Source organism: Rhipicephalus microplus, chromosome 2 (genome assembly GCF_043290135.1).
Source record: "Rhipicephalus microplus isolate Deutch F79 chromosome 2, USDA_Rmic, whole genome shotgun sequence".
Taxonomy (NCBI): domain Eukaryota; kingdom Metazoa; phylum Arthropoda; class Arachnida; order Ixodida; family Ixodidae; genus Rhipicephalus; species Rhipicephalus microplus.
The window spans coordinates 176,501,604-176,522,554 of NC_134701.1; the positions used below are offsets into that span (position 1 = coordinate 176,501,604).

A 20,951-nucleotide genomic window follows, 5' to 3' on the forward strand; every position below is an offset into this window, starting at 1 on the left:
AAAGGTGAAGAGTGGACACTCCCGTAGACCCCAGCGGCCCAATCGACTCTAGCACACCTAGTGGTTGATGAGAGCAAGTGGCTTGCGCTTCCGGTTTCGGTTTCACTGGCGCAACTTTTGAATTACTTTGCATAACCGGCGTTTGGCTATGTCGTAAGTTCATAATTTCAGACCACTATTCATCGCCCAAATGGATAGTTTTTGTAGGTCGTTTTGATTTAGCGATTCCCTGTTTTGTTTTGTTCAGTGGTTCGTGCGAATCGGTCGTGACGTAATTTTTATTTTGATTAAGTTATAATAAAAAGAGATGCAGGTAATGATAATTCACTATCGTTTTATTCATCGCGCTTGTGTTTTTCTTTTGGAACAAGTGATCAATGTATATATCAGTCAAAGAAACAGAGCATCCGCAATGTTTTATTCAAAGGCAAGGTAGAGTATGAGAATATAAAAAGCACAATATGACAAAGGTAGACAACAAATGCATCTCGCCTTACAAATAAATTGTAACAAATATTGTAACAAATACAGAGAGAACACAGACAACGCACACATCGCTAGAGTTGGCAGAAGCCGAGAAGCTGCTGAAGTATGACACACCGGGCCAGTGGGTAGCTAAGGATCTATGGCAAAAACATAGCGCACAATGCTGATGAAGAAGGAAGAAGTGACATATACACAGCAATGAAGTCGCGAATCACGCCTGGGCTAAACTGAAATAATGCATAGAAAAAAAGAGCGCACAGAAACCACACGACACAATATAGCAGAAAGGCAAAGGTGCAGTGTGCTGGCTGTGCTTAAGAACAGCTAGTCCAAAATGAAAAAAAGCAGACTTGATGCCTGCTTGTCCTCAGAAAGGTAGGGCTTTGCAGCTTGCTCACTACGTGAAAGACAAACTTTATGCTACAACACTGACAGGTCTTGTGGCTTTTGTTATGCGTCGCCTTCATCAAAAACTTAAGATCCCAAGTGATTTGCGTCTGGGTGTTGCTGTGACGCTTGCGAGCTAAAATAGATTGTAGTCATCACTTTATCCAGAATTGTGGACCTTAATTGGTGCTACGAGAGCGGTATTACAGGGCTAATAAATAGCAGAAGGAAACCACTTTGGCTCATTATTTTTCACAAAGGCTCTACATCGTACGTTATCACTCACAAGCTATATAAAAATAAAATGGCAGCGTCCGCAGCCCCATCAAACGCTACAAGTTTGGGTATTCTTTTGAAAATTTTGATGGGCAAGATGAGGAGGTTGATGAGAAGCTAAAATACGAAAAGCGTGATAACATGAACCGTGCCCACTTCATACTGTGTTCCTTACCCGCTCGAAGACATTTCAACAAGCGGTTTTGTTATCGATATATTACTTGAGCTGGAGAGATAAAGCATACACAGTGACCAAGCGACCCACAGTAAAGTGTACAGTTCGCCCGTATTTGCTACAAAAAATACAGACAGGATGCCCAACATTCTTTTTAAGGTTATGCAAATCACTTCGAGCGAATACACAGTGTTTGTACTCCTCATAGCGGGTAACCAAAACAATGAATGCAACAAAGGAGTGGTTAGTCCAGTTGAACTGAATATAAGCATATAAGACCATAATGAAGTCTGCTGTAACGAAGTAATAACATAACAAAGCTATTGCAGGATTCGGCTCAACTCCAATACTTTAGTGTAAACCCGCCGCTAATTGCTAACCTTTGAACTTGTCAAGCTGCATGCCCGAGACTGAAGACTGGAACCTAACCCTGTCTAAGTTTCGGTTCACAAAACGCACATGCCAACATAAACGAACCCGGCAAAACATTTTCAGAAACTTAGCGCGACACCCAGCAGAGCAGAAATGAAAATCGCCAACACTTGACAGATGGTGATACAAAACATCGCACACTTTCAGGTGATGTGCAGTGGCCTCAATTATGGCAAGAAAGTGAGATTCAAGTTGTTGTACGTATGCAAAAGCTGCTTCTGATGGCACAGTGAGATTCCCAAAAAGTTTGCTGGGGACGTGGTATGCTTTGAGCATTGTGAAATACTGGTGGGTACCCTTGAGCGTCTCACTGTCGTCTTTCAGTAACTGTGGGCAACTGCAACCGTCACATGCATTCCGAAGGAAGTGTTTGATGAGAAAACCAGCTACATAATATGCAGCGGAGTCATCGATAATATGGGAGTGAATGTTTGTCGCAAGTTCAGAGAGATCGTCTAGAGCGGGAAAGTCGTCAGGCTGTGGCTGTGCACACTCCTCATTATCCACAAGAGACGCACTGGTGAGGGAGAATGGCGACAGCTGTTCCTGGAGGAGGTCACATTCATCATCCTCGACATTTCCGTATTCTGACAGCTTGAAGAGTTTTCTTATGCAGATGTGCTTCAGGCCACAAATAAATTGTGCTACATTGGGGTTGGTGTTGCAACCCTGTTTTTGCCTAATGTGGCCAAATATGTTCTCCAGAGGATCCTGTTGAAGCCTGCGTGTTAACAGGTATTCAAAATTGTAATTTTTGGAGAGGTCGTCCCATAGTTGACAAATTGCCTGAATTGTAATTTGCCAACCTACGATGGTTTGTGGTTGACGTCTGCCAACAAACTGCCATGATGCAATCCAGGGAAGCTGACCTCGGAGGAAGTCAATCAGCTCTGAATCATTTTTCATGATTGCATGCCGCAGCTTTTGCGAAGTTCTTTTCTCGAGCTGTTCAAGGCATCGAAAATCCTGTCCATACGATCACAAAATTGAGCTGTAGGGATGGCCGAGGCAGGCAGCACCTTCGCATACACCATTGCCGTGATAGCAATCGAAACTGATGCACTGAGGACCTGAGTTGCTCTGCTGACCTTCATATTAGAAAAAGGTTTCTGATGAACGTGCCGTTCAGTCAACTTTGGAGCCAATCGCAACCGCAACTCATGTGAGGATTGGTAAAGGCTTACAATGTGCGACCAGTTAACGATGTCATCCCCAATGTATAACTTGTGTGCTTGGACATTATTGCGCGTTGTTTTAATTAAATGCGGAACATCAAAAATGTAATATACCCGCTCACCATTAACTTCAAAAAAAGGCTTTGCTACAGTCACTTTTAGTTGGTTAGAGAGACTTACATTTGAACTGCCCTGGTCACAAATGACTGCTTTCACTGCAATATTAATGCTCCTAAGCTCCAAAATGAGTGACACCAGCAAGTTATGCATAACAGATGATGGTGTTGATGTGTGCCCTATAGTAAAAGCAACCGGTTGAACCCACTTTCTCGAAACACCAACAAGAAGAAAAACCAGTGCTCGATCAGCGATGGTTGAAGTGCGATGAGTGCCATCATCTGTAAAACCCTGGACAACGTCTCTTGAAGCATCATAGTACAAATTCTTTTTAAGTGCTATTTCGTCGAAAACTAAAGCGCACACTCGGTCCCGTTCATTCCAAGCTTGAGTATTTGTTGCAATGGAAGAAAGGATTCCTGGAATTATGCCTGGAGTCATCTTTACATTAGCTAGCCACCTCCTTAATGAACGCCGGGAGGGCAAAGAAAAATACGGAGCCAGAAATCGGTATGCTCGCGGACCTCGGAAGTTTAAGTGAAGAGCGAATTTCTTGAACCACACGGGAAACCGCTTGCCCTTGCGTTTGGGCCTCAAGCGAACATGTGCAGAAAGAAGTTTAAAAACCTCCTCGGTGACGTGCGGTCGGATAACTTCAAGGGCCTTCGTAGTCGATGACGGTGCTTGGTGAGGCTGTCTCTGCAGTCTTTTGATAGTTTTCCGCTGTGCTGCTACTTTGGCTTGCAGATGTTTAATGGTTTGCTTGTACTTCATTGATGGAGACATTGTCGCTGGCACACAGGAACGCACTGCAATAAACAAAAAAATTGATGTAAAAGCGAAGAACAACTAATCCCATACGAGCACTTTCCTCGCTCTTTCAGACCCAAGGTGCACAACTTTCTGTGGTACAAAGTTTTCGATTCCACTACCTAAAAACAAACCATTCACAATGTTGACAATGCACAAAAAAAATGAAAATCACTGAGAGCCCACCCTTACATTTTGTAAGTGCACACGTAGTGTCCTTTTGAGGATAGTTTCCTCAGAATGTCCTAAACATAAAATAGCACATTAAAAACTGCTGCAATAAAAGCATAGTCACCATTTTCTCTAAGGCACTCAGGCGTGGAGCTGTTGGCGGAGACGTCTTCTGGAGGGTCTTGTGAAACTTGTTCAGTGCCTCGGACAATGCTGTCGGAACAATCTTGCGAGCGGCCTGCGGAAGTCTCTATATCAATCCACTCTGGTGTTGAAGTGAACATACAACTTACCGGCCACACAAGTTCCTTTTGTGACAGCTGAACGACTGGTTAAGGTTTTCTCCGGCAAGACGAAATCATCAGAAATTCTTTCACCAGCTACAAGGGAGCTGCCACCTGCAGAGGTTTGGTCAACAGTCAATTTGGGTAAAAAAAAAAGAAATCGCGACACTGAACGCACCCTGTTCATCGGGGCACCTCAATGTGTGGGAGCCGCTTTTTGAAGCCTCTACCGCAGGTCCTGAAGAGATGAAATTACGACAATGTGTCAGTAAGAGGCTTAAAATAACACAAACTGAAGCTCATCCGCACCTTGCAGTGCAGCTTCTGCAGCCATGTCACAGTCACTACTTGAAGCGACGCTCAGAGAACCTGCATATATGTGCAGTTGGTACAAGTTACAAAGCTTGTAGCATGGGGAAACTTAAACAGCTCTTTCAAACGCATAAATTGGTCGAACGTGGAAGAAAAGAGACAGCACCTACTAGGAAACAAGTAATTTGTGATTTTTGGAATTATCAACAGTGGCAGCTTTCACTGATGAAAGGTATGCGTACATGTGCACTCAGGCTTGAAGATAACGTGAAATAGCCCTTTAAAGTCTTTCAAAACAAGTTGCGCAGGTCCAGAGCATCAAAAAATGACAGAAATGTAAAGCTGCCGTTAGGAAGGTAATAGCCCACAATTCACAGAATTTAAGACTTTCCAAGTGTTACTTCTGTAGTGAGGTTTCTCTATCGGCTACAAAGATCTTCACGGTTAACTGTCGCCACTGATTCAATACAAGTGGCTGCTATTGCACATATTTGAGTTTCAGTCAATCACTTACATGGTGCAGCTGGTTGCACACTGGGAACAGCCATTCTTGTAAGCCTTGTGTGCCCAGGGTCCATGAAACTTTGAGCAGTAAAATGGTCGCTACAAACCCTGTACGTTGCGTACAATAGGCTGGCCGGCTTACTCAGGAGATCATCGCGTCCAGCATACTGCATCCATGCTTTCATCCTGCATTGGCAATGAACTATCAGCTGAAAGGGGAAGTGCTTGAATAGTGATTTTTTATTGTCACCCTCACTTAGCAAGTACGAACAGTAAGCCTACAGACATGCAAACCATACAAAAGCTTTAACACACCTGCCGTCCCGTGGTACGCGGAAGAAACTCGTCCCAGGCTTCTTGTGGGTTCTGCCATTGTTGAAGCACCACGATACACAGCAGTAGCTGCCGTAGCTTGGACCGCCGGACGGCATGGCGTCAGCGCGGTCTGAAAATGTTAGTAAGTGGATGCTTCGCTGTCAAATTACAAAAAAGATATGTGCACGTCATAAGTGTACCAGCAAACCCCTTTGAATGATTAGCTAATCGATGCACAATACAAAACCAGTGATACATCTCTGACCCATAAAACTCTGACTTACAAAGATATACGTCAAGACCACGAACAAAGATCTTCAGAAGTTTCCAGGCCGCTATCCCTTGTAATGCAATGGTATCGCGGCCTGGGAACATTAGAACACCTTCGTGCGTACGCAGTATCAGCAGTACATTGGGAAGAAAAATCGTAGTTGAAATTTGTGCGGTAAAATTATATTGGAAACGTCAAAAAAATTTGTGGGCAGCTTGCACTAGTGGCACAAGGCTAGCGAAGAAACGAAGATGATGGCCACTTGGCTAGTCCAGATTTGCCTCCGGCACACCAAGAATTATTCGTGTTCCGAGCCTTCGGGAAATGCGTCGTGAAGCATGCGAGGCCCAACAAACGCTTCTCAATATTTTGCACCGAGCCTACGACCTAGCTGCCCAGCTATGCTCAGCGCACAGACGCTCGCGTCCGTGGCAGACGCAGCACGCGTCGCCTCGGCTTGACGCCGTGCCGCCTTTTCTATACTGCATACGTTGCACAATGTTCCCGTCTAACCGCCGCATAGAGCCACAAACTTTCTTTTTAGCGAACCTCCCAGTCCTTACAAGCTTCAGAAAAAGGTTACAACTGCGTGAATGAGACGCCACGTAAGAAACAAACTCGCACACACGAAGCGCAACGTGTGTGTGTGCATCTTTCTGTGTTTGTTGCATGGTGTCTTTTTCGCGCAGGCGTAAACGTTTTCTGAAAAAATGACCCAACAAGACCAACAACATGTCATTCAACAAGCTTCGCTTGAAAACGTGACTCACCTGTTATCTCACGCTTGAAAACGCCGACGCAGCCGGCGTTGACGAAAGCGACGAAAGCTTCTCGCTGTCAGTCATGCATGGGCTTGTCGCTGGGTAGATGGTGTTTATGACAGTACGGCTGAAGAAAAATAATCGCGTAAGGTGTGTTGAATAAATCGTTCTTATGTATAAAGAACATACCAAATTTGGGCGTGTAATTATTAATTTGTGAAAACAATTCTGTTGCATTGATTATAACTGTGTTTTTTTTTGCGCTTGCGCCCTCTGACGTGTGGTGGGAGCACTAGTTCGTTACGTAGTCGTGACGCACTTCCTGAGGCCAGGTTTCGCGGAGTGTCCGCTCTTGTCTTCTTCTTTCTCTATGGTAGAGTAACCTGTGCTCTAAATCGTTACCCCCTTTTTCTAACCCCCGCCCCCCCCCAGTCCTGGTTCAAAAAACTGACTCTATTCGCACTCTGGGGCTTGATTATACTTGCTACAGCATATCAGCCTCCTTGTGGAATTCAGTAGTCGAAGATGTAAAACGACACGTCCGGGAAGCACAAGAGTATTATATGCCGATGCTCGAAAGAAGGTATTTAGCACAGACGGTGTTTTGCGGCCGTGAATGGTACATATCTCATGTCTTACAGCCCCCATTACGAATCACCAGGTCGTTGTAATCCCTCATTGGCTCTTTTTTCTGGTCGGGTGGAACAGAGCTGGTTTGCCGAGCAGCTCTTGGGCAACCGAGTTCGCATTTCCATCTGTCTCTGTTCGCTGCCGGCTGCTTGCCCTACGATTCTTACTTCGGACTTCGGTTGTTGCATGGTGATCAGTGCCCTGCGCGTGATCTTGACTGCTATTTCTTAGGCATCAAGTTATGCTATTTACTACCAGATGCACGGCTTAATTCTGCACCGCAAACACTTAACGTGCCTGCATTTTACTCAACGGCAGTAGCATTTTATCAACACGCGCAGCAGGTTTGTCCCGATGTGGACATTCTTTAAAGCCGCATAGTAGTACAACGGCGGCTCTTCTGCTTCCTCTGGTTCCTCCAGGCCGTCTAGCACGATCGAGACATGTCTCGTGGAGTGCGATAACGGCATCGTTTTTGCCTGGTCACCTCTGTTACTTTATGTGGCGTCTTGGATGGAGAGTACTCCCAACACAGGACAGACTGGAGAGGTGGGGCATGGTCCCATCTTCCACTTGTCCTAACAGCTCGTTACAGGAGTCTGACCAGCATATGCTGCAGCAATGTGTCATTGCAAAGGTGTTTTGGAAGTCAGTTAACACTAGTTTTCGTGGCCTAGGTGTTAATCGCTTTGTAACATCTGGTCGCTGCTCGCGTTGTCGCTTTGCACGCCTTCTAAAGCCTGTTCACATGGGAGCGATTTTGCTCTAAGAGCGGAGCGGCAGCCGCCGTGCGAGGCCAAAACAGGTTTCTACCGCGGCGACTAGACGCCCTTGTGAAATTCGCCAGAGTTAGAAATATTCGCTAGCGCCACAAGCGGCAGAGCGACCAGTGACCTCGTTTTACACATGATGACGGGGGTGGAGTTGAGAAGTTGACGCGCGCGCTGCGAGGAACTGGTTCCACAGAACAACTTGCTCCGACTGAGTAGCAGACGACATCCGTCCTCTCCCCGGCTCACAAATGTTTCGCGCTGCTTTCAACAAGTCGCTGATAGAAGTAGTGAAACGATCTCTTCTTTGGGGCGTCAAGATGGAGGATTTCCACAAGAACCATAAGAAGAGCATTCTTTGGGAAGAAATTGCTGAAGTCGCATACTTCCAGAAAGTAAACGTCGTAACTTTAACTGGCCATGTTCACTGGTGAAGTCGAAGTGCAGCTGTTTTCCTTTCGTTGCTCTCGACGATGCTTTCGCCGTAGTGACAATCGCGTGCGGTGCCTTTTTTATTTTAATAACATTATTACTACTTTCTTTTTTCTGTTTTTGCGTTTTCATTTAAAGTTATTCCCACGCAGAGGAGCCGCATGGCACGCCGTACTTCTATGTCGCAGCATACAGTGGGCAGCAACCCTCACAACAGCCTGCCTTCAGAAACAAGGCCTAAATATATCAACTGTGAAGTGCGCGTTGATGGCGTTTACACGCAAACCAATGACGCCATACCCTGTTTACATCAATGGGCAGAGTGTCAAATATGCACGGACGCATCGTTTCCTGGGCATAATTATCGACAGAAGTCTTTCGTGGAGCCCACATTGTGCGTACTTGAAGAAGAGACTGCTATCTATTGTGCTTATCATGAAATTCTTGTGCGGTAAAGCATGGGGAACTTCTGTGGCCTCCATGCTACAGCTGTACAGGGCCCTATTTCTGGGTCTATTGCGCTACAGCTTGCCGGTACTGACTAACACTTGCAAATCGAATACTCATTCATTGGAGAGTTTGCAGGGTCAGGCACTGCGTATCTGCCTAGGACTGCCCCGATGCGCTTCTACTTATGCCACAATCATGCTTGCCAAAGACCATCCGGTCAGGACATATATAGTTCTGGATTGCCTCAGAGCGCACATTCGACATGCTAGCCGTGTCCCCGACCACCACTTGGCCCTTCTACCTTCCGGAAGACTACGTGCTACGTTTTCAGACGTCATAGCCAAGCACCTAAACAGCATTCCATCAGGATATACGCCAGCTGCGAGAACGGCATGCCCTTTGTGGTGCCTCGACCAGCCTCAAGTACGTCTAGAAATTCCGGGAATCAAAAAGAAAAGCAGTCACACCAGAGTAGCATTGAAGCAAGCAACACTGCTATTATTACATGAGTTGTACTTAGACCGAACGCAGATATACACTGATGGGTCCGTCTCATCCAGCACCTCATCAGGTGCCGCTGTAATTCCGGCTGCAGAAATGACAATCAAGATTAAGTTGTCGCATAACACTACATCTACGGCATCAGAGCTTGCTGCTATAAGGGCTGCTTTACAACATCTCGTTCAAGAACGTCCAGGAAAATGGGTCATATTCTGTGATTCGAAGGCAGCGCTTCAGAGTTTGCAGTCTGCCATGCGCAGGAGGAGCCATGACCAACTGGTACAAGAAATAAGACATTGCCATCATGAAGCTCTAGCACGAGGGCATGATATTATATATCAATGGCTGCCTGGACATATCGGTATTACCGGAAATCAATTAGCCGATGATGCAGCCCGCTCAGCCCATGATGAAACCCGTGTAGTCCCGATTCCTCTATCAAGGAATGATGCAGCAAGACAAGTTTACCTGCTGGCTCGAGATCTCACACGCACGTTCTGGTCGTCTATCAGCTTCCAAAGGTGTCAATTTTATGAACTGGATTCTTCGCTCAAGCTAAAGCTACCATCACACCTTTCCCGCTCCGATGCGACACTGTTATGCCGCCTTTGGTTGGGTGTTGCATTCACAAAGGCGTACTCCTTTCGCATTGGTATGGCAGACACTCCTACATGTGACTACTGCGGAGATGAAGAGACCATCGAACACGTCCTGTGCAGCTGCGCTTGCTACGACACACAGCGATGCCAGCTACGGATGGTTTTGAATCGACTTGACCCCGGACCACTTTGTGTGCAGAAGATATTTGGACCTTGGGCATCTGCCTCAGTTGCGCAGAAAGCAACTAAAGCACTGCTACTTTACCTTAAGTTAACAAACCTGAGCGACCGCCTGTAAACTGTGTGTGCTCCCCGAGTGTGCTCGTGATTTTGTGTACCTTCTCATCTTTCTGCAACCTCTTTTCTCCCCTTTATGCCCTCCCCAGTGCAGGGTAGCAAACCGGATGTGCGTCTGGTTAACCTCCCTGCCTTTCCTTGCATCTTTCTCTCTCTCTCTATGTCGCAGCATTTGTTGCTGGTTTAACAAATGATGACATTTGTTGTCGCGGTGCATAGATGAAAGACTTCACACGAACGAGAGAGCAAGGACGGCTTCTACGGTAGTCGACTTGAGAAGCAGCCTTCCACACAGGTCACTGAAAAGGAATTTCGTGATGTGACTCAACAAAGAAGGGGCGCGAAGCTTGCTGTCATGGTTCGGGGAAACAAGGCACTCATCAGAGGCCCTTATTTTTGTTCTCCCCTTCAACAACACCTCGATTTCTCACTAAAACCCTGGCTGACTTGTCCGCGTCCTCTGCAACGCTTTTCTCGCAATGAGTAATTTCACCGAAGAGCGCTCAAGTTTGCAGGCTGTCGACAGGTCCTGCCACACTGGCCAGCTGCTCTCCGTGATACTCAGTGCAGGAATGGGCGGCTGGCTAGGCAAAAATAGATGTTCGGTCGCGAGCACAACATACACTGCGTAGATAACGAAGAACAGCTGTTGATTTCAGGCACCAGTGCAGCAACACATGCTTAGAAACATGCATCTTAATTACACGGTCGAATGCTACCAATTGAATGTCACTATGTGCCGGCGGCAAAGGTGTGTTGTGTGAAATGATGTGATACTTCGGCTTTCCTGGTCACCACCACAGCATTTATGGACGCAAATGCAAGCTAAGGCAAGAATTGCTGTGTAGTCCCTTACCTGCACCACGCACAAGTGTATATACAGCAGCCATAGAACCGGGACAATGAGCGAATCACGTATATTATGCTACCTGCCGTTGGTGAAACTCGTCCTGGAGTGCTTTACTGAATCATTGAAAATTCTACGAGGCTTACTGTTTAGGGTGGAAGCATAAGAACTTGAGTGCCAGAAGAGATGCAGACCACTCAGAAAACCCCAATGAAGGATGTGTTCGCATGGGCCAAAGGGTGACCACAAACACTGCCGAAGCTTACTATTTAGAGTTTTTATAAAAACTCTTATTTTTACTCAAGTCAACAGGTGAAATAAAAATTGGGTATAAATTGTGCGAGTTGTGTATACTGGGCTGACCAAAACCTCGTTCAGCGTCCCAATGTTACATCGCTGAAAGCAAAAGCAATGGATCGGAGAAACATGGGAAGTGCTGCGCAAAACACGCTCGCAGTTCTTAAGCATTCACCTAGCTGGAACAGCTGTTAAAAACCATACAAGCAAACTTTTTTTTGCTTCTCCATGGTCTGTTATATCAGTTATATGAGCGCGCAACAAGAATCATACGTGAGAAAACCAGGACAAAGCAAAAAGCAACTGCAAGCGTTGCTTATTTGTTGTAAGATACATGTTAAAACTATAGTGCAATCAGTGTGCAGGCGCGTAAAAGTCGAGCGGCAATTGATGATGAACCTCGTAGCACAGGGGCGCCAAATGAAAGACACTTGGAGGAGAGCGCGGTTGTCAGATACCACTGAAAACAGCGGTCGCCTTCCGCGGACAACACTGCCCGCTAGAGCGGCGGGCGTCGCGCAACAGCAGCGGCGCATGTGAAACGAACGCGCGTCCGCGCGTCCTCCCGCCGCTCATCGCCGCGACCGCCGCCGCTCGTTCGCTCGCGTGTGAAACACGCTTTATAGCTGCGGGAGCTTTTTGTTTATGGCGTAATAGGTGCGAAGCTGTTGCGGCAGGTCATCGTCGTCGTGCTCTTTTTCCGATTCTGGAGCGCCTCTACTCTGAACTCTTATTGTTTCTGTCGGAGGAATTGTTCTTCCTTGGGGAGGAAGAATTTCTGCGACAACGGTCGTGCCGATTTCTGTCCGTAGTTGACAGACGCGTTCGATTAGTCTTCCACCTGACGTGGTTCCTATAGCCAGGTCACCTGTCAATGTCTGATTGGTGCATGTAATCAGTATGTATTCACTATTTCTATGTGTTTGTGTATGTCCCATATGGGTGTGAGCTCTTCGATATATGCACTTCATTCTAAAGCTGTGAGTTATGTAACTTTTATGAATATTGATACCTGTTGTACATATTTTCTAACATCTTCACCAAGTCTTGTAAATTCTGTACATATATCATAATTTACATTGTCCATATTGTGATTAGTGTACTTATGTAGTGTATGTATAGTTATTAGTACAATGGACTATGGACATCCTATGGACTGGGACACTTTTGTTTAAATGTGTAATGTATGTTGTGCTTTGTCTTTTGTTTGTTATTGTGCCTGTTGTACAGACGCTTGTCCCTTAGGTTTGTTGCGTCCCATGAGAGAATAAACTTTTTCTAAACCCAGTCCTGTTTCTCTGCGGCTTGCCAGGTTGGCGCTGAGGCCCACGGGACGGCTTTATGCTCTTTCATTGTAGAGTAGCTAGTACTATAAATTGTTATCCACTTTATTACACACAGTCTTGGGACGGCTCACTGCTCTCCCATAGTTGAATACGATGTACTCAAAATCGTTAAACACTTTTAGGGGCAAAGCTCTTTATAACGTTTGTCCCTCATAGCCGTTGTAGTATGTAACAAGTATAACATTTTGATCTCCAAGGTGGTGCCGGTGAGAGATTTCTTCTGTACGTTGTTGAACAATGAAAAATAGTGCTCAATGTACATGCCAATGGCTGCTAAGGGAGAATGAGAGACAGGAGCATTTGGCTTCTAGTTAACGAGCAAGCTGCAATCCCCATTAGCAGCCATTGACATGTACACTGAGCACTATCTTACAAAAAATGGTTGCTACGTTATACTCGCTGGGTGTAACCTCCTTTGTTCTAGAAAGGTTTAGCGAGCGTTGAACCGCAGTGCCATGAATACAATGAACTAGTATATACCATGAATGAACTCGAGGTGGTTAAAGGTGGGAAGTAGATACGAAGCGCAAGACGTAAGAAAGTAAAAGCCGAATTCTCCCGTCTCTCATTTTTCATTATCAGTCATTGGCACGTATGTTGAGCACTATTGTCACTGATCCCGTTGATTCGGGAGGCGATCGCCGGGCTAATTCCAAGGGCCGAAGTATCGGCCCCCGAACCGTACCACGAAAGCGTGGGCAATTTAGAAGTGGACCTATTTGGCGTGCCAGCGGACGCCGGCTGTGGCCCAAAGAACAAGTCAGAGCCGAGAGTTGATAAACAAAACAAAATTATATTCTCAATAATGGCAGATGAAAACAATATACAAGTATGCACACTCCACAATAGTTGAGTACAATATGTCACCAATCAAACAACGTACTACACAGTACAATCAGCCACACTCGAAACAACGGACACAGACAACAATAAGCACTACAATGCAGTCGCATGCATTGAACAGCCAAGACACTTAACGACTAAAGAGATAGAAAACCTATTCAGTGCAAAGTTCTTGGAACAAAAGTCTGGATGATACTCTTCCGAGAATCACTCACTCAAAGTCCAGCGTTGTTGTCGTTCCGCTGCCCCCGAAGTTTCTCTTCCAGGAAACCTCGACTGCCCCCGAAGTTTGTCTTCTAGGAAACCTCGCGTCTTCACTTGGCCACTCTCCAAGCTTCAACCTTCTTCGCCGGAAACACGTCGGCTTCACACACGCAGCTGTTGCCACGCGTCTTCGCTCGATAGCGGTAGACACACGCTCTTGCCTGTAGCTTGAGCCTTCACCCCTCAGGTTGAAATCCTCTTCTTCTCCTGCTTTGTCACTACAAACAAAACCTTCGCCGACTACACGGCATCTGACCCAACCCGGCCTCTGACCCAACCTGATCTCTCATCTCGGCTGCTCGAATAAATACCTTCCGCGCGCAATTCCAGAAAGTTCTCATCATTTCGTCGGCGCGATACGCAGCGAAGGCTGGGGAGAGGGCGAGACTGTTCGAAGGCCGTCCGCGACAGATGACTCAACCCGGCATCATCACGCCCCTTTCCATCGAAAATTTTCTAGGGCTTGCTCGGCCGCCTATGCGAGGAGGTTTCGTCGGCGAACCTACGCTTCCGAGGGGAGAAGGACGCGCGCCCGGTGAGTCTTTGGATGCTTGTTTTCTTTTTTTAATTGTTGACCTCTCGGCGCTTCGCCGCCAGAATTTGGCGGCGCGCCCGTTTTTGAGCGCTCTTTTTGTGACACTGCCCCCCACTTTAAGAATATTATCTCATAATATTCAAAACCACACAAACGAGTGCGAACAGTCCCCACACTCTCAAAGACTGTAACATAGTCCGTCGCTCATGACACGTCACATTCACAATAGATCACTAAATACAATTGTGCATTGTAATTCAATCTCACAACACATAAAATATAGACACAGGTACATGAATACAATACTCCATCACATACTTCAAGCAATACAAATGGACAAAGGTCTGTCTTTACAACAATTGTACCATACTATACATCACTTCACTGTAACAGACATTTTGGTTCACTCGACATACAGTTGTGACACAGGACAACAACCACATTAACTTAACATATAGCACTGTCAAGCACATTTCGATTTGTCCTTAACACTAATCCTGTCCATTTCGAACGGCGCTTGCGCCCTTTCTTGCGGTGCTCGCTCGATCTCTTCTTGTGTTTCAACGTTCTTTTTCGGCGAGCCCTTTCCAACGACGGTATCTGAGGCGGCGTCTCAGCCATCGTTGTCACTTCCGACATTGTTAACGGGTCCTGACGCTCAACCGACCCTGTACGGTTATTCACCCGCTTGTTCATGTCCCGACATTTCGCCTGGCTTGCTGACTCCGTCACCTTTGCACTGTCGGTCGGTTGAGGTTGTGCCGACGTAAGTCCAGCTGCCCAGCACGTGAACTCATTCAATACGATCATCTTATCATCCATTGTCCCTTGTACCGCGGCTTCACCTTGGGCTTGAGTGAGATCCGTTACAGGATGCTCCTCCACTGTATCTCGTGGTCGCATACTTGGGGAGAGCTCTATCTTAGGGTCTTTTGCCCTACGTTCTGGATCATTCGGCCCTCGCGCCCTGTCGATGTTTCCGATGACGATGTCGTACAGGGAGGTCGTCATGCATAGAGCAGTAACCTTCCCGCTGAAGTACGGGGTTTCAACCTCAATCTCTGCTTCGGGAAGCATCCGAACCGTACTGTCAATTAGGCAAACCGGTTTCGTTTTGCCTGTTAACTCACTTTCCCGCACCAAATTTCTTCACACGATAACAGTGGAGTTGCCGGTATCTCTTAACACCGTAACCTTCTTGCCCGCAACTTTTCCAGGCAGCGTTGGCATTTCCTTCGTAACACCGGTTGGCTGTTTTGTCAATACAGCACCCACAATAGGAAGTTTCTCCCCATTTTCAACTCTACGAATCCGTCGGTGATGGCATCACTATCTGATTTCGGTGCTGCTAGCACACAAGATACCTGGTGAGATTGACTCGCTCCGTTACGAGATGTGTCTGCTTTGTGCCCAGTCTGACCACATTTGAAACATTTTTTACGACATTGGGACTCGTAAAGTTAGTACGACAGTTGTTCGTGCGATGACCCACTCGGTTACACAGGAAACATCGCAACATCGCAGAACACTCTCCGGTGCACGCTTCTTTTGTTCGGGTGCCGAAATTTTCGAATCTTCGGGACACTCCTTCATCACCTTGGCCAAAATAGTTCCACCTTGCGCTTCCAAGAATTGATCAGCCAATTCGAGCATGCCTTTAAGTGACTCAGCCTTCCTCTCTTTCAAGTACAGCGACAGGCTTGGGCGGCAACTAGTGAGAAATTGCTCTTTAATAAGGAGCTCTCTAACTTCATTGTACTCCTACGCTGTCCCTGAGAGTTCAATCCATGTGTAGAAATAATGGCAAAGTCGGGCGGCATACTGCCTACCCGTCTCACCATCAGCTGGCTTTCCTGTCTGAAATCTGTCTCGGAAACCTTCCACAGTAAATCTAAATCACTTCAGTAAAGCATTTTTCACCTTTGCATAGTTGGCTGCATCGGTCGGCGTCAGCCTACTGTACACACTGAGCGCTTCGCCACTCAAGCAGGTACTCAAAGCAGTTGCCCATTGATGTTTCGGCCAATTCCGGCTCCTCGCGATCGTCTCAAATCTGTGAAGGTACGCGTCAAGGTCATCCTTCCTTTCATCAAACGCTACGAGCAGCTTGCTTGGGTTCAAGCGGAAGCTATGATCTTCCCGTTCGCTGCTTTCAACTTTAGCTTGGACGGGAGTTTCACTTCGCTGTTGCAAACGGAGCCGCTCGAGTTCCATCTCGTGCTGTCGCTGCCGTTCCCTTTCCTCTCTTTCTTCTTTCGCACTCTCAGCTGCCAGTCTTTCTTTCTCCAGCTCCAACTTCAATTGCTGCTCTCTTTCTTCTTTCAGCTGTCGCTACCTTGCCTCTCTTTCTTCTCTCGCCCTTTCGGCTGCCAACTTTTCTCTCTCCAACTCCAACTTCAATTGCTGCTCTCTTTCTTCTTTCGCTCTTTCAGCTGCCAACCTCTCTCGCTCCAACTCAGCTGCTTTTTCTTCCTTGGCCCTCTCAGCTGCCCACCTCTCTCTCTCCAACTCTGCTGCTTTTTCTTCCTTGGCTCTCTCAGCTGCCAAACTCTCTAGTTCCAACTCAGCCGCTTTTTCTTCCTTGTCCCTCTCAGATGCCAACCTCTCTCTCTCCAACTCAGCTGCCTTTTCTTCCTTGGCTCTCTCAGCTGCCAACCTCTCTCTCTCCACCGCCTTTTTCTCCTTCTGGCTTACCCATTTCCGTAGTTCGGCGCCAGAAAGACCCATCTTCTCACCAAGAGCTACTAACTTTTCGAAATCCAGTGTGTCTCGAGAATAAAGTCTTGCCGCGTGTAAAAAGTATCTGCCTAAATCTGTCTATCGGAACACTCCCCTGCACTCGTTAACGAGAACACTGAACAACACACAAAATCGTTCCGATAGCACTATCAACAACTCGAGGCTCTTTCACACTACTTTGGACACACTGTGCACCAAAAGGTCCTGTCGCGGACGCCAGAATAATTGTCACTGGTCCCGTTAATTCGGGAGGCGATCGCCGAGCTAATTCCAAGGGCCGAAGTATCGGCCCCCCGAACGCACCATGAAAGCGTGGACAATTTAGAAGTGGTCCTATTTGGCGCGCCAGCGGACGCCGGCTGTGGCCCAAAGAACAAGTCAGAGCCGAGGGTTGATAAACAAAACAAAATTATATTCTCAATATTGGCAGATCAAAACAATACACAAGAATGCACACTCCTCAATAGTTACATACAATACGTCACCAATCAGACAACGTACTACACAGTACAATCAGCCACACTCGAAACAACGGACACAGACAACAATACGCACTAAAATGCAGTCGCATGCATTGAACAACAAAGACACTTAAACACTAAAGAGATAGAAAACCCAGTCAGTCCAAAGTTCTTGGAACAAAAGTCTGGATGATACGCTTCCGAGAATCACTCACTCAAAGTTCAGCGTTGTTGTCGTTCCGCTGCCCCCGAAGTTTCTCCTCCAGGAAACTTCGACTGCCCCCGAAGTTTCTCTTCTAGGAAACCTCGCGTCTTCACTTGGCCACCCTCCAAGCTTCAACCTTCTTCGCCAGAAACACGTCGGCTTCACAAACGCAGCTGTTGCCACGCGTCTTCGCTCGATAGCGGTAGACACACGCTCTTGCCTGTAGCTCGAGCCTTCACCCCTCAGGTGGAAATCCTCTTCTTCTCCTGCTTTGTCACTACGGACAAAACCTTCGCCGACTACACGGCGGGATACCCTACGCGCTCTGGCGCTAACTTCCGTCTTCTCCTGATATCTCATCTCGCAAATCCTCTTCTTCTCCTGCTTTGTCACTACGGACAAAACCTTCGCCGACTACACGGCGGGATACCCTACGCGCTCTGGCGCTAACTTCCGTCTTCTCCTGATCTCTCATCTCGGCTGCTCGAATAAATACCTTCCGCGCGCAATTCCAGAAAGTTCTCATCATTTCGTCGGCGCGATACGCAGCGAAGGCTGGGGAGAGGGCGAGACTGTTCGAAGGCCGTCCGCGACAGATGACTCAACCCGGCATCACCACGCCCCTTTCCATCGAGAATTTTCTAGGGCTTGCTCCGCCGCCTATGCGAGAAGGTTTCGTCGGCGAACCTACGCTTCCGAGGGGAGAAGGACGCGCGCCCGGGGAGTCTTTGGATGCTTGTTTTCTTTTTTTTATCGTTGACCTCTCCGCGCTTCGTCGCGAGAATTTGGCGGCACGCCCGTTTTTGAGCGCTCGTTTTGTGACAACTATCTGACAGGAAAATGTTGCTATTTTATACTCGCTGGGCGTAACCTTCTTGGTTTTAAAAAGGTTTAGCGAGCGTTGGGCCGCAGTGCCATGAATAGAGTGAACTAGTATATACCATGAACTCGAGGTGGTTAAAGGTGGGAAGTAGATATGAAGCGCAAGCCGTAAGAAAGTAAAAGCTGAATTATCCCGTCTCTCATTTTTCATTATCAGTCATTGGCATGTACATTGAGCACTATCTGACAGGAAAATCTTACTATTCTATATTCGCTGGGCGTAAACTCTTGGTTTTAAAAAGGTTTAGCGAGCGTTGGGTCGCAGTGCCATGAATAGAGTGAACTAGTTTATACCATGAACTTGAGGTGGTTAAAGGTGGGAAGTATACCCGAAACGCAGGCCGTAAGAAAGTGTGCGTTAGCCACCTCTCGTTTAGTCATTGGAATGTCCGCTGGATGGCGGTGCTTCTATATGGGGAATTCGAGGCGCTCAATGATAACACGCAAGGAATCATCACGGCGCTGCTTGTCACCGATGCATGTCATTTTCGAAAGGAAAAAAATGCCGCTGTATCCACGAAGTGAATGATGATGAGTGGGGAAGCTCCGGAGGTAAACCTGGTAAACCATGAATCCTCCGTACATTTTGCCCACTCGATTTTATTGCAACGCTCCCCCTAGCGTACGTCGCCGCACTATATCGAACGATGACACGCGTCATATGTGGCATCATTCCTATTTTATAACACCTCGCATCTTTCATAATCAACTACACGTACCGCCGTCTAGTTTATAACATCTTGCATCTTTTGGACGGACGGACGGACGGACGGATGGACGGACGGATGGACGGACGGATGGACGGATGGATAGACGGACGGACGGATGGACGGACGGATGGACGGATGGATGGACGGACGGACGGATGGACGGATGGATGGATGGACAGACGGATGCATGGACGGACGGATGGACGGATGGATGGATGGATGGACGGACGGACGGACGGACGGACGGACGGATGAATGGATGGATGGATGGATGGATGGATGGATGGATGGATGGATGGATGGACGGACAGATGGACGGATGGACGGATGGATATGGCTGTACCCTTCAGATCGGGCGGTGGCTAGCGTAATACTTAGAACTGAGCGAGAGGTGGCTACATACAGGGGACGCACAGCCCACGCCTTAAGGAGCTTCGCTCCTAAAAGACGCAAGGGTTGGTGTCGGTGTCAGGCATAGTGCTCGACTCAGCAACCGAGTAGCGAGACAGGCAGTCTGGGTCCCGATGTAGGCGTTCGGACTTGTACGTCACCGTGTAGGTATATTCTTGCAGTCGCAAAGCCCAGTGCCTGAGCCGTCCAGTAGGACCCTTCAGTGACGTAAGCCAACATAGCACATGATGGTCAGTTATTACAAAAAAAATTGCGCCATATAAATATGGCTGGAACTTTTAGAGTGTCCCAACAAGACCAAGACATTGACGCTCTGTAATGGAATAGTTGCGCTCAGCAGCTGTGAGGAGGTGGCTAGCGTAGGCAACAACCCGGTCGTGTCCCCGTTGGCATTGGGCTAGGACGGCTCCGATCCCGTGACCACTCGCATCGGTTCGGACTTCTGTCGGAGCGGATGGGTCAAAGTGAGCCAATATAGGTGGAGTCGTCAGAAGTGTGATTAGGTGAGAAGAAGCAGCTGCTTGGTCGGTACCCCACGTAAATGTGACGTCTTTTTTCAGTAGCTCTGTAAAGGGTCGAGCGATGGTTGCGAAATCTTTCACAAACCTTCTAAAGTAGGAACAAAGTCTTACAAAACTCCGGACGTCTTGGGCTGACTGGAGTACAGGAAAATTGGTGGCTGTACGAGTTTTCTCGGGGTCCGGCTGCACACCAGAGGCGTCGACAAGGTGGCCCAACACTGTAATTTGCCGGCGTCCCAAGTGGCACTACGACGAGTTTAATTGAAGGTCTGCAGTGCGGAATATGTCAAGAATAGTTGACAAACGCTGAAGGTGGGTCTCAAATGTCGGGCAACATACAACGACATCTTCAATATAACAAACACATGTTGACCATTTGAACCCCCTTAGCAGAGAGTCCATCACGCGCTCGAACGTGGCTGGGGCGTTCCATAGCCCAAACGGCATAACCCTTTATTTATTTATTTATTTATTTATTTATTTATTTATTTATTTATTTCAATACTCTAAGAAACCAATTGGGTATCACAGGGGGGCATTAAGTGAATACATACATTTCAAGCAATATGAACAGAAAACAGAATACCAAAAAGTAAACAATAAAAGGAAAGGGCGAGTAAATCGAATCACAGCATCAAGTCAAATACGTTCACCAACATTAATCGAATACATATTCATTAGTACAATAGTAATGAAAACACCTATGAAAATTACCTGGAATAACACTGAATAAGT

General features: G+C 47.1%; 1 protein-coding gene across 2 annotated transcripts; it reads right to left on the minus strand.

Moving 5' to 3' along the window:
• Positions 1-2,703: 2,703 nt before the first annotated feature.
• LOC142796445 (uncharacterized) lies at positions 2,704-6,587 on the minus strand. Of its 2 annotated transcripts, none has more exons than XM_075887103.1 (7): positions 6,486-6,587; positions 5,445-5,574; positions 5,140-5,315; positions 4,623-4,682; positions 4,492-4,551; positions 4,154-4,427; positions 2,704-3,857 (listed from the first exon to the last, which is right to left on the minus strand). In XM_075887103.1, the coding sequence occupies exons 2-6, from the start codon at positions 5,558-5,560 to the stop codon at positions 4,285-4,287; spliced, it is 555 nt and encodes a 184-aa protein (XP_075743218.1). In that variant the 5' UTR covers positions 5,561-5,574; positions 6,486-6,587; the 3' UTR covers positions 2,704-3,857; positions 4,154-4,284. The 2 variants fall into 2 exon arrangements, with proteins under 2 accessions (XP_075743218.1, XP_075743219.1); XM_075887104.1 differs by having other exon boundaries at positions 4,154-4,267; positions 4,323-4,551.
• Between the last annotated feature and the right edge of the window lie 14,364 nt (positions 6,588-20,951).